Below are 20,293 nucleotides of genomic sequence, written 5' to 3'. Positions count from 1 at the left end.
GGCAAAGGCCGGTGACACCTGACTTGCACACGTACGTGTGACATAAAACAACTGTGCTATAAAAAAAGAGAACCACATCAATCAATCAGTCAATCTTACATCTGATTCCGCCCCTAAATACTGAAGATCCTGTCCGCAGGACTTTCCATCCAGACTCTCACTAGGAGCCTACAGTATGCCTGGCATTGCACAAAGCAGCGACAAAACAGACACCCCCGCCCCCAGTAAAGGACGACCTTGGCTCCAGGCCCCCGCAGACAGGGCCGCACCCTAGCACGGCCCGGCCGGCCCCGGGGCCCCAGAGCCACCCCGGCTTGGCGACCACGCGGCTCGCGGGCCCCGGGCTGCTCCGGGGAGACCCCGCGAAGCTCTCCCGCCCGCCCCGCAGCGGGCAGCTCGGGGCGCCACGTGCACACCCGGCGCGCCAGCGCCGCGCAGGCGCCGTCGCCGCCGCCCCGCGCCCGCTCGCCCGCACGTCCGCGCGGCCCCCGCCCCGCCGCCCCGGCCCCACCGGCCGCCGCTGCTTACCGGCGCGCTGGGGCCGGCGCCCCGGCCTGCCGGCTCCCGGCGGCCGCCTCGCGGGGCTCCTCCTCGGCCTCCACGGCTGCCGCGGGAGCCCCGGCCGCGGCCCCGGCGGCCGCCCCCGTCGCCTCTCGCCCCCGCCGCCGCGGAGCCGGCCCGCTCGCGGTCGCGGTCCCCGCCGGGCCGCCTGCCGCGGCCGCCGCGACCTCCTCGCTCCGCCTGCATCGGGCCGCCGCCGGCGGTGCTGCACGCGCGGAGCCGGGCCGCGGCGGAGACGGCCTCGCCCCACCGGAAGCGGGCCGCACGGAGGAGCCGCGCGCCGCAGGCCCCGGCGGCGGCGGGTGCGGGGCACGGGGTGCGGGGCCGGGGATGGGAGCCGGCGGGGGCGGGGCGGCCCGCAGTCCTGGCTGGAGGGGCCGGAGCCGGCCCGGGAGGCTGCCCTGCGAGTGGGGGACGGGGCCCGTGGGGTGGCCCGAGACACCCGCGGCGGGGAGGGGAGAAGGACTGTACTGAGAAGAAAGGAGCGCTAAGGCATTAAATGGTTGTAGGACGTGAACTCATTTTTGTAAAAATAATAAACACTGTTCGCATAAGCAGAGGTTCCCTAGGAGCTGAGACTGGGTGCTGGTGAGCCAGTTTTCCTTTGCTCCTGTTTCCTCTCAGGTCGGTGCTGAGGCGTAAGGAAGGGGGTCTCCGGTGGGCTGCAGCTTGGGTGCAAGGCTAGGAGCGGCCGCGGGGGCCCGGAGAGGGTTCGCAGCAGTGAGTAGAACAGCTGAAGCTCATGGAGCCGCAGTCAGGATTCGGTTCTTTTTACAGCCCTGTGGGACAGATGCCAGCGTCCTCGTTTTGCAGCTGAATTAACTAGAAACGTTTAACACCTTGCCTGCAGTGAGAGAGCTAGTTAACAGTGGAACTGGCAGTCTCACTCCAGCACCATCTTCTAACCAAAGAAGACTGGGGGAGGAGGAGTTGGTCACACAGATGCACCAGAGTCCTCTGTACTACCAAAAGCCACTTGAAAATAATAAAAGGGCTAGAGGCCGGCCCCGCGGCTCACTAGGCTAATCCTCCGCCTTGCGGCGCCGGCACACCGGGTTCTAGTCCCGGTTGGGGCGCCAGATTCTGTCCCGGTTGCCCCTCTTCCAGGCCAGCTCTCTGCTGTGGCCCGGGAGTGCAGTGGAGGATGGCCCAAGTGCTTGGGCCCTGCACCCCATGGGAGACCAGGAGAAGCACCTGGCTCCTGCCTTTGGATCAGCGCGGTGCGCCGGCCGCAGCGGCCATTGGAGGGTGAACCAACAGCAAAGGAAGACCTTTCTCTCTGTCTCTCTCTCTGTCCACTCTGCCCAAGGGCTAGAACAGCCCAGCAAAACAAGGGTTTTCTTCCTTTCCCATCCTTCTCCTGTAACCAAACATAGTTAATACTGTTCATTGCTTTTAATTGCCTATTCTGAGTCAGGCACATTGCTATGTCCTACAATAAAAAAAAAAAATTTTTTTATTTTCCCTGCCCACAGCAGTTCACTGACCACAGGAAGATAACCCCTGTAAACAGAGGAGTACAGTGTTTGAATACAGTGAGGAGTTCAAGGTTAAGGCCCGAAGAAGAAACAAACTGTGCTTAAGTGTGTCGCCTGAAGCTTCCTAAGAAATAGACTGAGCTGAACTGGAGTCTGTGGGGCTGGTAAGAGTGGGTGAGGTTCCCAGGCAGAAAGAGGCACTGAAGGATTTTCAGCTGGCAGAAAAATGCCTTGACACCAACTGGAGCTGGCATTGTACAGCAGGTTAAGCCTCTGCCTGCTGCTCAGATTCCAGTCCAGCTCCCTCCTCAAGCACCTGGGGAAGCAGAGGAAGCTAGCCCAAGTGTTTGGGCCCTGCTCCCACTGGGGAGACATGGAAGAAGCTGCTGGCTCCTGCTTTGGCCTGGCCCAGCCCTGGCCATTGTGGGCATTTAGGAAGTGAACTAGCAAGTGGAAGACTTACCTGTGTGTCTCCCCCTCTCTAATTCTGCATTGAGTAAAATAAAACAATAATACTCATTTTGGAGTCATTGCTATGCACTAAACCCCATTCTAAGCGCTTCCTTATATCATTTCACTTGGACTTCACAGAAGTCCCTATTAGGTAAACTGGTGTTATCCTTACTTTATACTTGTAGGTCAGGGACCTAAAACAGATGTTAATTCACTTCTGCAACACAGCCACACAGATAGTAATGGGATGATCCAAACCATGGGTGGCCCAGTTTCAAAATCTACACTCTTAACCACTGCACTCTCAGAAAATCCAGGAAGGAGAATCAGAATTCCAGGCAGAGCCGTTACAGATCGCTGGAACAGGCTAGGCCACAAGTGATTAAAGATCTGATTCAAAGCCAGGAAAGCAAAATGGGACAGGGAGGAGACGAGAGAAATGGGATGTTGTGTCCAATTGTAAATAAGGAGGTCAGGGACTGAGAAATCAGGGGTGCTGTCCAAGTTTCTTGCTTGAGTGACCAGATAGTTAATCACACCATGATCTAAGGGAGGGAACACAGGGCTGACTTTGGCTTGGCCCAGCCCTGGCTATGGCAGGCATTTGGGGAGTGAACCCCTGGGTGGGAAATGGATCACCTGTTTGCTCTCTCTCCCCTCCCCCCACCTGCCTTTGGAATAGATAAAAAATAAACATTTTTAAGTGATTAAGATGGCAACTTTTTTTAAATGCTATTACTATTTCTGTTTTACACTTATTAAAATGGAGACCTAAAGAAGCTAATTTGCACAGCCTAATAAGGGAGAGATCTGGGATTAGTACCAGGACAGCGCAATTGCAGAACTCATGTCCATGTGTCTGTGTTGTGGTTGACATCCAAAGTCCAGGAATGACCCAACCCTCTGTACATTCAAGGTTTTTCTTTCAGTTCAACCACAAGTGTTTAGGATACAGAAAATTCCAAGGCCCCTACTAATGCTTCCTGCCGGAGGCCACCAGCTGACGTTCTTGGCTGCTTTCCCCTGATCCATTTGGGAAAACTGTCTGTCATTGAGAATGAAAAGGCCACCCAAGCGCCTCCTGCACTGACTTCATAAATAACAAAGGGAAGGAGCATTTTCCAGTATCACTTTTACTTGAAAGTCCTGATTTTAAATATATGCCATTGCATGAATAAAAAAATTCCATTTTCCCTTTGGTAGGATTCATGAGAATTCATGAGGTATCAAAAACAAAGTGCTGAATTACATAGGTAGTGGAGGAAAATAGACTGCACATTTTGTATATTTTTATAAATATGGCCTATTTTTTTTAAAGGAAGTCAGTTCCTTAAGGTAGTAATTCTCAAAACATGAACCAGCAACATAGCAAAGCCAGAGAACTTGTTAGAAATGCAAATTCTTGGGCCTCATTCCAGACTCAAAAACTCAGGATGAGGTCCATGTAGGGTGGGAGTTGGTCCAGCTGTTAAGATGCTGCTTGGCTCGCCCCACACCCCCACCCCCCGGCATTGTGGCATAGCGGGTGAGGCCACAGCTTGGCATCCCAATAAGGGCCCAAGTTCCTGTCCCAGCTGCTGTACTTCCAATCCAGCTGCTTGCTAGTGGCCTGGGGAAATCAGCAGAGGGCGGCCCAAGTACTTGGGTCTCTGGCACCTACGTGGGAGACCCAAATGGAGCTCCTGGCTCCTGGCTTTGGCCTGGCCCCATTGCAGCTATCTGGAGAACGAACCAACAAATGGAAAGTCATCCTCCCACCCCATAAGTGTTTCAAAATAAATAAATAAATCTTTAAAAAAAAATGCTTCTTGGGGCATCTGCTTTTCATACAGGAGTATATGGTCCAAGTCCCTGCTACTCTGCTACCAATAAGCATCCTTGGAGACAGCAGTGGTGGGCCAAATACCTGGTCTCTGCCACCCATGGGGGAGTCTCAGATAGAGTCCCCAGCTCTTAGCTTCAGCCTGGTTCAGTCCTGGCCATTGTGGGCATTTGGGGAATAAACCAGCAGATAGATCTATCTGCCTTTCAAATATTTTTTTAAGATTTATTGACTTATTTTAAAGGCAGAGTTATGGAGGGAAGAGAGGCAGAGGCAGAGAGAGAGAAGTCTTCTACCTGCTGGTCCATCAGCACCCATTTGAAATGTTGGCAACACAGACGTTGGCTTACTCAGCTACGCCACAGGCCCCTCAAAGAAAATTTTGAAAAACTAAACCTACCAAGTGATTCTGAGCCATGTTCAAATTTTACAACACTGTCTCAGTGTAGTATTTAAGGCTGCAACTAACACAAGAAAAACACATAATTCCTAGTGTAAGACAACAGATCCAGGTTTTCAGTGTTTGATGAAAAGTGAATGATAATACTAGAAAAAACAATGCACTGTCTTCTTGGGAAGGTCAGTGTTGTGTGACAGATACACCTGCACAATTCCTCTCTCCCTAGGCAGGCAGATGCTGACTTCATGAACAATACGAACTGGAACACACTGATGTCTTTTATTTACTACCAACTTGGTTTGCATCTGCTGTTGAGGGCTCTCACAGGCCTCAGGGAGCCCAGAATCTGCAGCCTGCGTGCTGGCGGAGATAAGGGGGAGTGGACAGCCTGCCAGGTCATCGTGGTACTTTGGCTTCAAGGATTGGGGTCAGGAGGAGAGAACTCCGGGAAACAAATGGAGCTAAAACCTAAAATGCAGAATATGTGATTTGATGAATTCTCCTCTCCTTCCATCCTCTTAGTTGTTGGCCACATCAAGGAGGAATTGAAGAATCAGAATTTCCCCCACTGCCATGCCTGTACTCATGTGCTCTGCTTCTCCTCCCACTGTGGAGGGGCCTCTACTCCGGTCTGAGGCCAAGACCTACACCAGATGCTCTTTTCCCTGTTCAGCTGCCTGAGGACATCTGCCTACCGACTGCATTCACTCTCTCTCCTGCACATCAAGTTTTACCCTGCACTGGATTTTCCGTGTTAACATCCAGCATGTTGAATTTCTACCTTTCTTTAAAAAGAAAAAAGAAAAAAAAAAAAAAAACCTCCAGGAGCCGGCTTTGTGACACAGCAGGTTAAGCTTCTGTTTACGATGCTGGCATCCGTATCAGTGTGCCAGTTCATGTCTTGGCTGCTCTGCTTACAATCTAGCTCCTTGCTAATGTGCCTGAGAAGGCAGAAGATGGCCCAAGTACTCGGGCCTCTGCCACGCATGCGGGAGACAAGGGTGGAGCTCCTGGCTCTTCAGCTCACCCTGGCCTACACCTGGCTTTTGCAGCCATCTGGGCATGAACTGGCAACGAAGGAAGATCGATCAATCTCTCTTGTGCTCTCACTCTCGCGCTCTGCTTTTCAAATAAGTAGATAAATAAATATTTTTAAAAGAAGAAAGGAAAAAACTCTTGGCCCTACATCCTCATCCAGTGTGTCCACTCCCTTTAACAGCAGAGTTCCTCAAGAGAGCCATCCGTGGCACTGATCCAATTTTCCCCTCCCTTTCATCTTTCATCTGCCCCAAGGCTTTCGTGCCCACCACTTCAGCAAAATGGCTTGCCAAGGCTCCTATGATCTGCCAGTTAACTAATCCTCCTTGACTTATCAGCCTCATTCGACACCATTGTTCACTCCCTCCTCATTTTGCTTCCAGGACAGCAGGCTATGCTTGGGAATTCAGTGATGGGATTCAACAATGAAGACTGTCTGTAATTCTTCCCCTCAAGTCTGTTGCCAAGACTTGAGAAATGGTCAAATGGACTTCCAGATTGTCACAGAAATCTATTTGTGGCAGCCTTCACCATACTTTTCCATGCATGTCATGACACATACAGAAATTATAATCCTTGCCCAGTACCCTGGGGGAACAAGACTGCTCTGACAGAAGTGGCCCTGCTCAGACAACCCTACGCCTGCGGACAATACCAATGCAGTCATTTAGTGTCCTTGGTAATAGGTCTCTTTCACACAATGTGTTCTAAAGGCTCAACTTTATTCTGACATCCTTTTTTTCTTAGAACTGTAAAAGATTAAGTCAGTTCAATAATTATTACATAGCTCTTTTTTAAGATTTATTTTATTTAAAAGGCAAAATTACAGACAGCAGGAGAGAGAGAGAGAGAGATCTTCTATCCACTGGTTCACTCCCCAGATTACCACAATGGCCAAGCTGAAGCCAGGATCCTAGAACTCCATCCAGGTCACCTTCATGGGCACAGGGGACCAAGCACTTGGGCCATCTTTTGCTGCCTTCCTAGGCGCATTTACAGGGAGCTGAATTGGAAGTGGAGCCGTTAAGATTGAAACCAGCACCCATACGGGATGCCAACATTGCAGGTACTCACTTAACCTGTGTACAGCTATTTTATATGCCTCACAGCATCTAATACAGTGAAGAACACAGTATGTTCTAGAAGCATTAGTAAACTGCTCCTGGTTTTTCTGCTTCAGAGAAATTGAGAAGTCATTTCTTAATTGCCATATATCTTCGGACAGAATTTCTACTGTGCCAATCAAAAGAGATTAGATTAGTGACCAAAAGAAGGCAAGTCCATAGAGTGGGCATTGTAGCACCAGGTAAGCCCTGCTTGGGACACCCACATCCAGTATCTGAGTGCCAGTTCCAGTCCCAGCTACCCCACTCCTCATCCAGCTTCCTACTAATGCATCATGGGAGGCAGCAGATGACAGATCAAGTGCTTGGGCCCCTGCCACCCACATGAGAGATCCCAACGGAGTTCTAGGTTCCTGGCTTTATCCTGGCCCAGCCCTGGCTGTGTTTCAGGCGTTTAGGGGTAAACCAGCAGAGGGAAGATCGATCTCTCTCTCTCTCTCTCTCTCTCTCTCACTCTACCTTTCAAGTAGATGAAAATAAGTAGGGGCCAGCCTACTTATAAAATAAGTAGTGGGTTAAGCCTCTACCTGCAGTACCGGCATCCCATATGGGCACCAGTTCGAATGCTGACTGCTCCTCTTCTGATCCAGCTCTGCTATGGCCTGAGAAAGCAGTGGAAGATGGCCCAAGTGCTTGGTCCCCTGCACCCATATGGAAGACCCAGAAGTAGCTCCTGGCTCCCGGCTTCAGCTGTTGCAACCGTCTGGGGCGTGAAGCAGCAGTTGGAAGACCTTACTCTGTCTCTCCCTTCCTCTTCTCTAACTCTACCTCTCAAATAAATAAAATCTTTTTAAAAAACAAGTAAACATTAAAAAGGCAACCCCAGAACCTCCCTTACTGACATAGTCCTTCACTGGAAGTTCTTCCCGATATCTAACCTGATGTGACCACTTGTGTTTTAAGCCTACTTGCTTTTGATTTGTCTTTGAGAAGGAAGAAGGGAAAGAGCACCTCAGCAGTTCTCTTCCTGATAACGTGAGCTGGTTGTGATAATGGTGGACTACCACGGGGTTGTCGATGCTCTGAAGAGTCTGTTGGGTTGCTATAGAAACAGTGAAGAGGAGCAAGGACAGGTTCAGGCACAGAGAAAAGCTATTTCAGAAAAGCAAGGTCTAAGCCCAGGGAAGGCAAAGCCTCCGAAGGCCTCAAGGCCACTTGACAAGGAGAAGAATGCTTCTGTAGCACAATGTTCCCTTTTTTAATTTCCATGTTGTTTTGAGTCTTTTGTAATTCACTGACAACAAAGAATCTGTCAAGGTTGGGAACATGGGGTCTTTTACTGCTGGATTCCTTGTCTTCTGTTCTGTGGGAGAAAATAAACCCGGGCTGACTACTGCTTCCCGCTAATGCTGGTGCCCTAGCAACACACACACGCACAAACACACACATACTCACTCACTCACACTCAACAATGGTGAAAATGGGAACTTTTAAAGCTGTAGTAACCGGGGCCGGCGCCGTGGCGCAGTAGGTTAATGCCGCCTGAGGTGCTGGCATCCCATATGGGCACCGGTTCGAGTCCCAGCTGCTCCTCTTCCAATCCCGCTCTCTGCTATGGCCTAGAAAAGTAGTAGAAGATGGCTCATGTGCTTGGGCTCTTGCACCCAAGTGGAAGACCCAGAAGAAGCTCCTGGCTCCTGGCTTTGGATTGGCACAGCTCTGGCCATTGCGGCCATCTGGAGAGTGAACCAACGGAAGGAAGACCTTTCTGTCTCTCCCTCTCACTGTCTGTAGCTCTACCTCTCAAATAAATAAATAAAATAAAATAAAAAAGCTGTAGTAACCAAGTAAGTGTTCAGAAGGATTCCCATCCCCAGATAAACATTTATTCTTCAATGGCCTCTGAGCCCCACCCCCGAAATAGGAGTTACCCCTCCAGAAACACAATCATTTACTCAAAAATATTTTAATGATTTAGGAAGTTTATTGTGGAAAACAATAATGCCTGAAACTCAATTTTCACATTCAACTGTCATCCAAAAAGAAAAAGAGGAGTCCTTCAGCCATAGAACTCATCTCATGTCCCAAATGCCTTTGTCTATGGAGAGATCTGACTTCTAGCAAGGTAGCAATTGGGAAAAATCATTCTCAGAAAAAATGAGGGAGAAAAAGACGTGAAAAGAATAAATGGAAGCAAAGCTGGAAAGGATTTCTTGATTTCAAAGAGGGGAAATTTAAAAACTCAGACCTTGGGGGACCAGGGCTGTGACGCAGCAGGTTAAGTCACTTCCTGTGACACCAGCATCCCCTATCAGAGTGCCAGGTTGAGTCCTAGCTGCTTCACTTCCAGTCCAGCTCCTGGTAACGTACCTGAGAAAGCAGTGGAAGATGATTCAAGTCCTTGGGCCCCTGCACTCACATGGGAGACTCAGATGGAGTTCCAGGCTCCTGATTTCAGCCCTGGCAGTTGCAGCCATTTGGATGAACCAGAGGATGGAAGATCGCTCTTTCTCTGTCTCTGTCTTTCCCTCTGTAACTCTGCCTTTCAAAAAATACATAAGTCTTTAAAAATAAAATCTCAGACTTTGGGAGGCAGGGCAGGGATCCAAATGTTACTATACATTTCCATTGGAAAATTCCAACTCAACAGTACCTCTGTAAGCTGTGAATCTCCCCCCCCCCCTTTTTTTAGGAAGTTCAGAAATTATCCCGGGCTCTGCAGCTTAAAGTGTGGGTCAGGGATCGGTAGTTTTGAGAGTACTCAAGTGTGTTGAGAACTAGATAATTGTAAGCCCTGCTCCTCTGTAATTTAATAAGATGCTCCGGGTAATTCCTATGCACATTAAGTTTTGAGAAATGCTTTATTCTGTCCTAGGGAGTTTTTGTTTGCAGCGAGCTCCCAGGTGATGCCAGAACTGCCCATCCATTGGCGACACCTTGAGTAGCAGATACTCAGGCTCACTGGGTTTGCACACTGACTATACATGAAAATCACCTGAGGCACTTTGGGACACGCTGAAATGATACCCAAGTCTGCCACAAAGATTCTGAGTTAACAGGCCTAGGGTGGTGTCCAGGCATTCCTCCTTTTCACAAACTCTTGGGTGATGCTTGAGCAGCCTATGATGAGATGCACTTGCTAGATGATCAACTGGACACTGTAGCCTAACCAAGCTGACGTATAAAATTAACCTGCACACTATATAAAATATAAAGTCACAGAAGTGTAATTATCTTAGACCCCATAGTGCAATCTCCTTGGTGTTTTTGAATGAGGAAACAGATGAGAGGGAAGAAATACCCAGGTTATACACATATCCTTTCAGTGTATGTTCACTCCCCAATTCCCAGACCCCTTTTGTAAACTGTTCACTACTAATGTTAATGGAAAAAAATAAATCCTTTCAAAATTCAGAATTGATTTCAAAAATTCAGCAAGCAGCCAGGTCATTCTACTCATTCCCTCCAGACTCAGGTTCTCTGATACCCAGCGGTTGGGACCACCCTCACCATGGATAGCTGACCAGCTCCACCGCTATCCCTGCCAGCCTCTCTTAGTACTTGGGCCATCCTCCACTGCTTTCCCAGATTCATTAATAAGGGTAAGAAGTGGAACAGCCACTTGAACTAGTGCCCATATGGGATGCTGGCATTGAAAGCACTGGCTTTGAACACTACACCACAATGCTAGCCCCTCCTTTTAGTTTTAAAAGTTCTAATTTGTCAACAACTTATTAAATATTGTACAACCATGGAATGGAATAATGTGCAGCCCTTAAAATGAGGACAGCCCTGAATGTACTGATACATAAACCATCCATGACGATTTGCTAAGTAAACAACAAAATGCAGGGTATAGACATTAGAAATGCATCCACTTAAAAATAACTATTTTGGGGCTAGCACTGTGGTATAGCAGGTAAAGCTGCCATCTGCAGTGCCAGCATCCCATATGGGCGTCGGTTTGAGTCCTGGTTGCTCCACTTCTGATCCAGCAGCAAATGGAAGATTGCGTGCAACTCTCGCTCACTCGCTCGCTCTCTCTCTCCCCCCCCCCCGCTTCTGTGTAACTTTGCCTTTCAAATAAATAAATAAATCTTTAAAAAAAAAACTGTATTTGAATATTTGCTAGTAGATGCAGGACGAAAAACTGCCAAAATCCACACTAAACTATTGGCATTGATTACCTCTGTAGGATGGAAAGAAAGCAGACTTCTGTTTCATAAGTTTTACATTTTTACATGGGTTGAGCTTTTATAAGGAGCATATTACTTTATAATTAGAAAAAGGAGAACCTAAGACAGTTCTAATGTTGCCAGTGGTCCAAGGATGCATGGAAGGTTATTATCTTCAGCAACGGGGGACCAATTTCAAGCCCTCAGATGATAGCCAGGTGCGTACCTGGAGTTTGGGCGTTACGTCATCTGTGGTCTTGACCCACAACATAGCTGTGGTAATGTTTAATAATTGAGACTGGAACTAAAGAGTAAATAACACTTTTCTTTCTTTTTGCCAATGCATGGCAGTCTCGAAGGCCTTACTAACGGGAGCTTAAAAAAAGTTTCTTCCCTGAAGGTGATTGCAATCTAAGGTAATCTCACTTCCCGGCTCTACCCTCTTTTTTGCTCTTCCAGCAACCCAGTTTTTTCTTTTTCCCTTGCTCTCAACCGTCCCAATCCTTTATTTTTTTCAATTGCCACAAGAGGGCAGCAGCCTCGTGCACAAGAAGGGCATGGGTAACCATTCTGTAAGTGCTCATCAAAACCTTAGAGATTCCAGCCCTTGCTCTGAATATGTGTGTAGCTGTGAGTAATGTTCTGTTACACATGGTAAGCCAAGGGTGGAAAAAGACACGAGTGGTGCTAACGTGTTTCCCTCTCTTCCAGATGCTGACCAAAAAGTAGGAGAACTTTCTAGAACCTAGAACTCAACCCTATTGTAAATTCTTGCAGCAGGATGGAAGGGGAATCTTATCACAATGCAACCACCGTCAACGGCACCCCAGTAAATCACCAGCCTTTGGAACGTCACAGACTGTGGGAAGTCATCACCATCACAGCTGTGACAGCTGTGGTGAGCCTGGTCACCATTGTGGGCAATGTCTTGGTCATGATCTCCTTCAAAGTCAACAGTCAGCTCAAGACGGTCAACAACTACTACCTGCTCAGCTTAGCCTGTGCAGATCTCATCATCGGGGTCTTCTCCATGAACCTCTACACTACCTACATCCTCATGGGGCGCTGGGCACTGGGGAGTCTGGCCTGCGACCTGTGGCTTGCACTGGACTATGTGGCCAGCAATGCTTCCGTCATGAACTTGCTGGTGATCAGCTTTGATCGCTACTTTTCCATCACGAGGCCCCTGACATATCGGGCCAAGCGCACCCCCAAGAGGGCCGGCATCATGATCGGCTTGGCCTGGCTCATCTCCTTCCTGCTCTGGGCCCCGGCAATCCTCTGCTGGCAGTACTTGGTCGGGAAGCGGACCGTACCCCCAGACGAGTGCCAGATCCAGTTCCTCTCCGAGCCTACCATCACTTTCGGCACTGCTATCGCTGCCTTCTACATCCCTGTTTCTGTCATGACGATCCTCTACTGCCGAATTTACCGGGAAACGGAGAAGCGAACAAAGGACCTGGCTGACCTCCAGGGCTCCGACTCCGTGGCCGAGGCCGAGAGGAAAAAGCCAGCTCACAGGGCTCTGCTGCGATCCTGCTTTCGCTGCCCTCGACCAACTCTGGCCCAGAGGGAGCGGAGCCAGGCCTCCTGGTCATCCTCCCGCAGGAGCACCTCCACCACCGGGAAGCCGGCCCAAGGCACCGGACCCAGCGCCGACTGGGCCAAACCCGAGCAGCTCACCACCTGTAGCAGCTACCCCTCCTCAGAGGATGAGGACAAGTCCTCCACTGACCGAGTCTTCCAAGCGGTCTACAAGAGTCAGGCCAAGGAAAGCCCACAGGAAGAATCCAGTCCTGAAAAGACCAAGGAAACTTTCACAACAGTTCAAGCTGGACAAAATGACTATGACACCCCAAAATATTTCCCGTCTCCAGCTGCTCCTCACAGACCCAAGAGTCAGAAATGTGTGGCCTATAAGTTCCGATTGGTGGTGAAAGCTGATGGGAGCCAGGAGGCCAACAACGGCTGTCACAAGGTCAAAATCATGCCCTGCTCCCTCCCAGTATCCAAGGACCCTGCAGCAAAGGGCCTTGATGCCAGCCTCAACCATCACATGACCAAACGGAAGAGAATGGTCCTCGTCAAAGAAAGGAAAGCAGCCCAGACCCTGAGTGCCATTCTCCTGGCCTTCATCATCACGTGGACCCCTTATAACATCATGGTCCTGGTTTCCACCTTCTGTGACAAGTGTGTCCCGGTCTCCCTGTGGCACCTGGGCTATTGGTTGTGCTACGTCAATAGCACTGTCAACCCCATCTGCTACGCCCTCTGCAACAGAACCTTCAGGAAGACCTTTAAGATGCTGCTGCTCTGCCGATGGAAAAAGAAAAAGGTGGAGGAGAAGTTGTACTGGCAGGGGAACAGCAAGCTGCCCTGAGTAGTTAACAGCTCCGACTACAGTCAACTTCCTCTGAGGATGGGCAGGCTGGTTCTGGTCTACTCATGTCCCATTTAAAAAAAAAAAAAAATGTCATCTGTTGTTCTGAGTCCCCGAGGACTTTTCTAAAATCTCACGATCTGCTGCAGCAGTTGTTGCGACAATGAATGATTCTTGTCTACGACCAAGGCCGCCTGGTGCCGCTGGAGTTTGCCACCAGCACATAAAGAGAGAGACTCATGGCTCTTCACTTGAGTCACTATGAACAATGATTTAGGGAGCTTTTATCTGACCCTTGTAGGGAACAGCGGGAACCATGGAACCCTCCCCCTGGGGAAACCTGTGACGGGGTGCAATACGTCTGTGTCTGTTCAGTTGTCTTGTACCAGTGAGAACCGGGAGAATGTGTGTCAGTGTCCCCTGTTGGCAACAGTGACACTCAGCCGGCTTCTAAGAAACCATGTCTTCATAAACTGATGAGTATTAATCATGCAGCTATTGCGTGGTCTGTACTGTGGTGCACTACCTTGTCCCTACATCGGAGTGGCGCTCTTGCTCTTCTCTTTCATCCCCAGTGCCGATTCCTGGTGCCCACTGAAACCAAACGAACGCCTACAGAACCATCCTTCCTCTCAGAATCCTGGGTCTAGAAGGCCACTGGGACATGGTCACCCACCGTCCGTTAGAAGGGCTGCTAGTCTGCTAATAGACGATCAAATTGCCACAATGTGTTTTAACCACTGGAACCTTCTCTCTTATCTAAACAAATCATATGGAATCCATCTCATACCCATGGAACTCATTTGTTTATGCTTGATTCTTAGACTGCTTTTTTTTTTTTTAAATCAAGACTTCACTGGATAAAGATCTTCCACAGGCTATTTAATCACTGTTTTCTGACACTGTTTTCAGAGGACTTGCTTTCTCCTCCCAAGGTAAAACTGTGGAAAACAAACCTTTTTTACTCTTATTTATTTTAGAAGCAGACACAGAGTCCTTTCCCATTTACTAGATTACTCACCAAATGATGCAACAGCTGGAGCTGGGCCAGAGCAAAGCTGAGAGACAGTAACTCGGTCGAGGTCTCCCATGAGGGCAAGAGTGCAATGACTTGAGCCATCTCTGCTGCCTCCCAGGATCTGTATTGGCAGGAAGCAGGAGTCAGGAGCTGGAGCTGGGGATTGAACCCGTGTACTCCAACACAGGACAGGGGCACCTTAATCGCTAGGCTAAATGCCCACCCCATGGAAAACAAATCTAGTTTCACTCCATGCTGTTGAACTTCAACTACCTGATACCTTTTGCAGGTCCCCAGTAGGCCTGATCCAGATCCCCAATTCACACAGAGGTGCTATAGGGGTGTGGGGAATGGGAGTGGGGAACAAAGAAAAAAGGCTTCTTTTTAAAAACAGGTCTTTCAAAGCAGGGCCTAGAAGTGACTTACCTACCCTTTCCTCTGCAGATTCAGTCAAGAGGAGAAGCCCAGCAAAGCACAGCTGAAGAGTCCAGTGAATGTGGCTGCGGCCCTTGACAACAAAAACTTTACGTTTAAAAATGAAGTATAAGCAGCGCCGTGGCTCACTAGGCTAATCCTCTGCCTTGCGGCGCCGGCACACCGGGTTCTAGTCCCGGTCGGGGCGCTGGATTCTGTCCTGGTTGCCCCTCTTCCAGGCCAGCTCTCTGCTGTGGCCAGGGAGTGCAGTGGAGGATGGCTCAAGTCCTTGGGCCCTGCACCTGCATGAGAGACCAGGAGAAGCACCTGGCTCCTGGCTTCGGATCAGCACAGTGCGCCGGCCGCAGCGGCCATTTGGGGGGTGAACCAACGGAAAAAGGAAGACCTTTCTCTCTGTCTCTCTCTCTCACTGTCCACTCTACCTGTCCAAAAAAAAAAAAAAAAAGTATAGGTCATAGTGATGCACAAGAAAAAAAATTAACATACGTTAGATCATCAAAAGAATTAAAGACCAAAATTCATTGAAATCTCTAAGTGTGTATAAACAAACTTAATCTAAATGCTTGCTTGATAATTCTAAAAACAAAGCCGTGTGTAAGAAACTGAAACTCTTGAATGGGGCCCCAGACCAAGATCCACAAAGAAAGTACCGCCCTGGTGAGATTCTAATGCCGGAGCCCTCCTGTCAGACAGAGGCTCAGTACTTTGTGGATTACACAGGCAGCTGTGTTTTAAGAGCTCCAGACTTCATTTCCCTTAGTGTAGCCCAGCTCTGTTTCAGCCCCGTTTGCCAAGGGAATGGAAAAGGAGCTAATTTAGTGATTCTGGGAATTGGGTCGGGGCCTGGGTGTAGCGGAGCCTCACCTCAGCGTGCTGCAGAGCATGGTGAGACACCAGGGAGGCTTCAGGGTAGCAGACTCCCGGGCAGGACAAAGCTGGTCCCTCCAGGCCTCTCCCCCAGCCCAGGAGGGACTTAACGTTGAGGTGAGACGTGGTAGAAGACTGTATAGCTGCCCAGTTTCCTGAAGGGCAGGTTGACACCGGCCAAGCATTTAGAAGAGATTCATTAATTGGCTCCCAGGCCTACCTGATACCAGCAGGGTGTGGCTTCATGAGCAAACCTGCTCCACCAGCGCTGGATAAACAGTTGATTCTCTTTGTTAAAGGCTTTGATTCCTGACAAAAATGAAAATCCCTCCATGAGAACAGCAGTTGAGGCCCATATTGGGCATTTGCCATTCGCAGGAGAGAGAGGAACAAGCTCATTCCAACAAAAGGACACAGAACCAGAGCAGGGCACACATGGCTCGCTGTGCAGGTGCTTAGAACCCAGCCTCTTGGGTTCAGCTTGTGTGAAATGAATGACGTGGATTATGCTGCCTCCTTTATCACTGGCTTTGCAAGGCAGCGTGATTCACAGATGGCCCACATACCTTGACACAGACAAAAGTACCCCACACTCTTAGGAGACACTAGACTTTCCAAAACAAGCTCTCCAGTGGGATCCTCAGAGTGAACGGATCCTGTAAACTGTAAACTACAGGGACCTGCGGGTGGGGCACGAACGGACTTCAATCTTAGTTAGATCTTCTGTGCCCCTAGTCTCCCACGCTCTGTCTTTGGTAAACTGTGTACAGCTTTGATTCTTCACCTACTGGATACTGTAATGTTGCTAACATTGTGATTTGTTTCTCCTTGGCTGTGAATTTGATGACTTGTCAAGGAATCTGTTTTCTGTATAATCTGGTTAAACAAAGCATTTTGTCACTTTTCCTGGCCTCTGCTTTGCTCCCTTGGTGAATGTCCTTTGAGGACGATGCTGATGCTGGCTCTTTGTAATTGTGAAATCTGTATCTAATCCTCCAGATTGGAATATCCAGCTGTCTACTGTAAATACTAGATTACAGCCAAGGATATAAGGACTTGGCTGCTTTTCTGTATTGTACTAGCGTTATTCTGGATATTAAAGAAATTTAACCACACAGTGGTCCAAGGCAAAGCATTTAAATAAGAAAGTGGTCTCAAGTTAGTTTGTTTGATCCATCTAAATTGGGGATCTCTCCATGTACCTTTGCATGGTCCAGGCTGTTAAGGAGGGAGGGGCCAGAGCACAATACAGAGGCCTGTTCCTCTTGCTACCTTTCCTTTTTGTTTCCCAGGTGCAATATTTCTTAATTAATTGTTTTGAAAGAGTTACAGAGAGAAGGGGGAGGGGATTCTATCTGTTGGTTCACTCACCAGATGGCCACCATAGCCCACTTGGACCAGTTTGAAGCCAGGATCCAGGAGCTTCATCCAGGCCTCCCAAGTGGGTGGCAGGGACCCAAGCACTTGGGCCATCTTCTGTTGCCTTTCCCAGGCCATTAGCAGGCAGCTGCATCAGAAGTGGAGCAGCTGGGATCTAACCAGCGCCCATAAGTGATGCCACATGGCAGGTGGCAGCATAACCTGCTCCACCACAATGCCAGCCCCACCCAGGACCAAATGATGATTACATAGTGATGACAAGAGGTTTGTGACAAAATGCTCTCCTCTCCCTCTAGGATGAGGGCAGTGGGCACTCAGATCACAGCCCTCTATCAGAGAGAGGCTCTGCATTACCTCCTCAGCTGAGTCATTTCATTTCCACTGGAAACGGCACTACTTGCCCTCTCCCTCACATCTTACCAGTAAAGATGGGTTTCATTAACTCTCACTCAGTAAGGACTCCAGGCTGAGAACTGAAGAGAGAAGGGAAATTAAGTAACAGCTACGGATCCAGAAGCAAATTTTTCAAAAAATAATTCTGAATTTACAGAAAAACTGCAATAGTACAAAAAACTCCTATATCCTTCACCTACATAGCACATTTGTTGCAAATATTGTCACGTCACACTTAATCTCATTGTCCTTGATGGCCTGATCATGAGCACCCATTGTTCAACTTCCCAATATCACTGTCATTTTGAGGCTCTCTGCTGTCCCGTTAGATTCAGTCTGGCTTGTTTTACTTGTCTTGTCTGGGGCAGGAGTATCATGATGTGTCCTCCGTGCAGAAAGCAGCTGATGTTTTATCCCAATACTAGTGATGTCAACACTGATCAACCTTTTAAGTAGAGTTCTAACGTTTTGTTTTCAATTCTTTTGTTCTTAAGACAAAAAAAAAGAGTTCCCATTCACTCCCTAAATGCCTGCAGTGGCCAGGGCTCAACTAGGGCCTAAACTGGGCGTCAAGAATGCAGTGAAGGTCTTCCCTGTTGGTGGCAAGAACCTAATTATTTGAGCCATCAATGCTGTCTCCCATGACATGCATTGGCAAGAATGCTGAGTCAGGAGTCAGAGTGAGGTATGAACCCAGGTATGTCAGTCAGAAAGAGGATTCTTAACTGCTAAGCTAAACATTGTCCACCCGGTTTCATTTTAACAAACTCTTTTAGCCATTTTGTTCCAGTATTTGCATCTATATTTAAATATCAGGTATATACTTTTATTTTTGATGCTTTTAGTTTGAGAAAACATCTAGGGGTAACTTTCTTCCATAAAAAAAAGAAACTTTAGTGGCTGGTACTGTGGCATAGTGGGTAAAGCTTCCAACTGCAGTGCCAACATCCTTTATGAGCTCCGGTTTGAGTCCCAGCTGCTCCACTTCTGATCCAGCTCTCTGCTATGGCCTGGGAAAGCAGTAGAAGATGGCCCAAGTCCTTCTGATCGGCCCAGTTGTGGCCATTGTGGCCATTTGGGGAGTGAACCAGTGGATGGAAGCCTTCCTCTGTCTCTGTCTCTCTCGTTCCCTCTCTCTCTCTGCCTCTTTGTAACTCTGCCTTTCAAATAAATAAATCTTTAAAAAAATTAAAAATGAAAATTTGCCTCTTACATAGTGACAACAGCTTCTCAAAGACCCATCTCTCTAGACCTCAGTTTACAAAGCTGTGCATATGTTCGTTCTCCCATGGGATGCTCAAGCTCTCCATCGAGTTAAGGATGTGGATCCTCGAGAAGAAGACAATCTAGGTCTTCTTACAGCATCTCCTGATACAGAGAGCTATGAAGACACCAACAGAACAAGTTGAACAACCCTGTTATTACTTAGACTAATATCGTTAAATATCACATTAAAATCAAAGAGGGCACAGCCAGAATTACCCTCCAATGCACTGTACTGTCCCCCATCTCCCTGATGAATTTGTATTTGTTTATATAGATGGATATAGGGGAGGCGGAAACAACCTTAAATTCACCTGTGGTCTGTGAAGAAGACAAAGGCAAAGGCCTGCCTGGATACTGCCTCTGCTCAACACGCTTGACCATCATGCAGCCTTATCTGCCCGTGTGCCTTGTAACAGTCTGTTTCTCCAAGAGTCCTAAGGGGCTACCATCGGATGCCCCTAAGAATGCTCTTATGTCTGCCAAAAGCAGCTCTCGAAAGAGAATCATTTCCCCATCCTTGGCAATCATTTTCTGGAGAGGGTTGTCTTGCATAAACGCATCTGCAGGGGTCTCCTGGTAAAGGAACAGGCACTATACCCAACTCACTTATCCCCAGTATCGCCAGCTAGGGAAGTGGTGTTTGTTTTTAACAATGCCCCGTGAACCCAGAGACAGGCTTTTGGTCCAGTCACTTTATCAGTCAAATCCATGAAGCTACTGATTGTGATGTCTTAACTCAGCCCAGTCCCCTACTTTAGGATACAGTAGCCTGCAGGGAAACACACCAGAGGCTGGAAGAAGACAGAGAGGAAGAGGTAATACAGATATAAGCTGGTATTTGGAGAACCACTCTTCCCCCTGGAAAACTAGACCACCAGGGATGGAAAGTCCTTTAACACCCAGAAGGTAGTGTCAGAAACAAAGTTAAGTCTTTAACACCAAGTACAAGGTTCTGTCTTATATTCAGTATATTCTATTATAAATGAGGAGGCCTCAAAAAGTTTGTGGAGAATGGAATTAAAAGATAAGTTTATTCAGATGCAAAAAATTTTGAAATCCCTGCACTGTTATGTTTTCATAACGTACATTTTCCAGGAACTTTTTGAAGATCCCTTGTGGGGGTTAACATAACAATTTATATTTGCTTGGAAAATAAAGAGGCAAATAACTGAAAATTACCAGTAATGTAACCCAGAGATAAACTCTTTCAAATATCTTAGTGTCTATCCTTGTAGACATTTTTTCTAGGTACAGACCCACTATTCTTTTTTAAACACAGAGTTAAGCACTGATCTGCAATCCTCATGCTCATGTCTCACAGAAAACATCTGGCCAAACTCTTCAAAAGCAGAAAATCCTAAGAGTTCAACATGAGGAATTCCTACCCATAACCAAATATAGATTAGAAATAGATTGCTTCTTTCCTTTTTTTCTCTTTAGATGCATCCAGTACAGCTTAGAGGGATTATTGTCCTTGGGAATTTTTTTTTTTTCAGGCAGAGTGGACAGTGAGAGAGACGAGAGAGAGACAGAGAGAAAGGTCTTCCTTTGCTGTTGGTTCAC

At 48.2% G+C, this 20,293-nt stretch overlaps 2 protein-coding genes across 5 annotated transcripts in view; one reads left to right on the top strand and one right to left on the bottom strand.

Moving 5' to 3' along the window:
* Positions 1–14,938, bottom strand: part of AVEN (apoptosis and caspase activation inhibitor) — a 189,495-nt gene extending 174,557 nt beyond the window's left edge. Inside the window, exons 1-2 of one of the 3 annotated variants that reach the window (XM_089310021.1) lie at positions 14,816–14,938; positions 14,393–14,510 (exon numbers count right to left, since the gene is read on the bottom strand). In XM_089310021.1, the coding sequence (XP_089166147.1) occupies positions 14,393–14,491 (99 nt within the window). In that variant the 5' untranslated portion in view covers positions 14,492–14,510; positions 14,816–14,938. Of the gene's footprint in view, positions 1–528; positions 875–14,392 lie in introns of those variants that run through there. The other 2 variants (XM_051822123.3, XM_051822122.3) reach the window with 2 other exon arrangements.
* CHRM5 (cholinergic receptor muscarinic 5) overlaps positions 1–15,220 on the top strand; it is an 81,612-nt gene extending 66,392 nt beyond the window's left edge. The window contains exons 2-3 of one of the 2 annotated variants that reach the window (XM_089310020.1): positions 11,703–14,306; positions 14,834–15,220. In XM_089310020.1, the coding sequence (XP_089166146.1) occupies positions 11,773–13,371 (1,599 nt within the window). In that variant the 5' untranslated portion in view covers positions 11,703–11,772 and the 3' untranslated portion in view covers positions 13,372–14,306; positions 14,834–15,220. Of the gene's footprint in view, positions 1–9,513; positions 14,307–14,833 lie in introns of those variants that run through there. The other variant, XM_070053964.2, reaches the window with a different exon arrangement.
* Positions 15,221–20,293: the final 5,073 nt, after the last annotated feature.

The sequence above is a fragment of the Oryctolagus cuniculus genome, chromosome 12 (genome assembly GCF_051225735.1).
Source record: "Oryctolagus cuniculus isolate XC-2025 breed Fujian yellow rabbit chromosome 12, ASM5122573v1, whole genome shotgun sequence".
NCBI classification, from domain to species: domain Eukaryota; kingdom Metazoa; phylum Chordata; class Mammalia; order Lagomorpha; family Leporidae; genus Oryctolagus; species Oryctolagus cuniculus.
The sequence above is the reverse complement of the archived record's forward strand: the minus strand, read 5'-3'. Positions and strand labels throughout refer to the sequence as shown.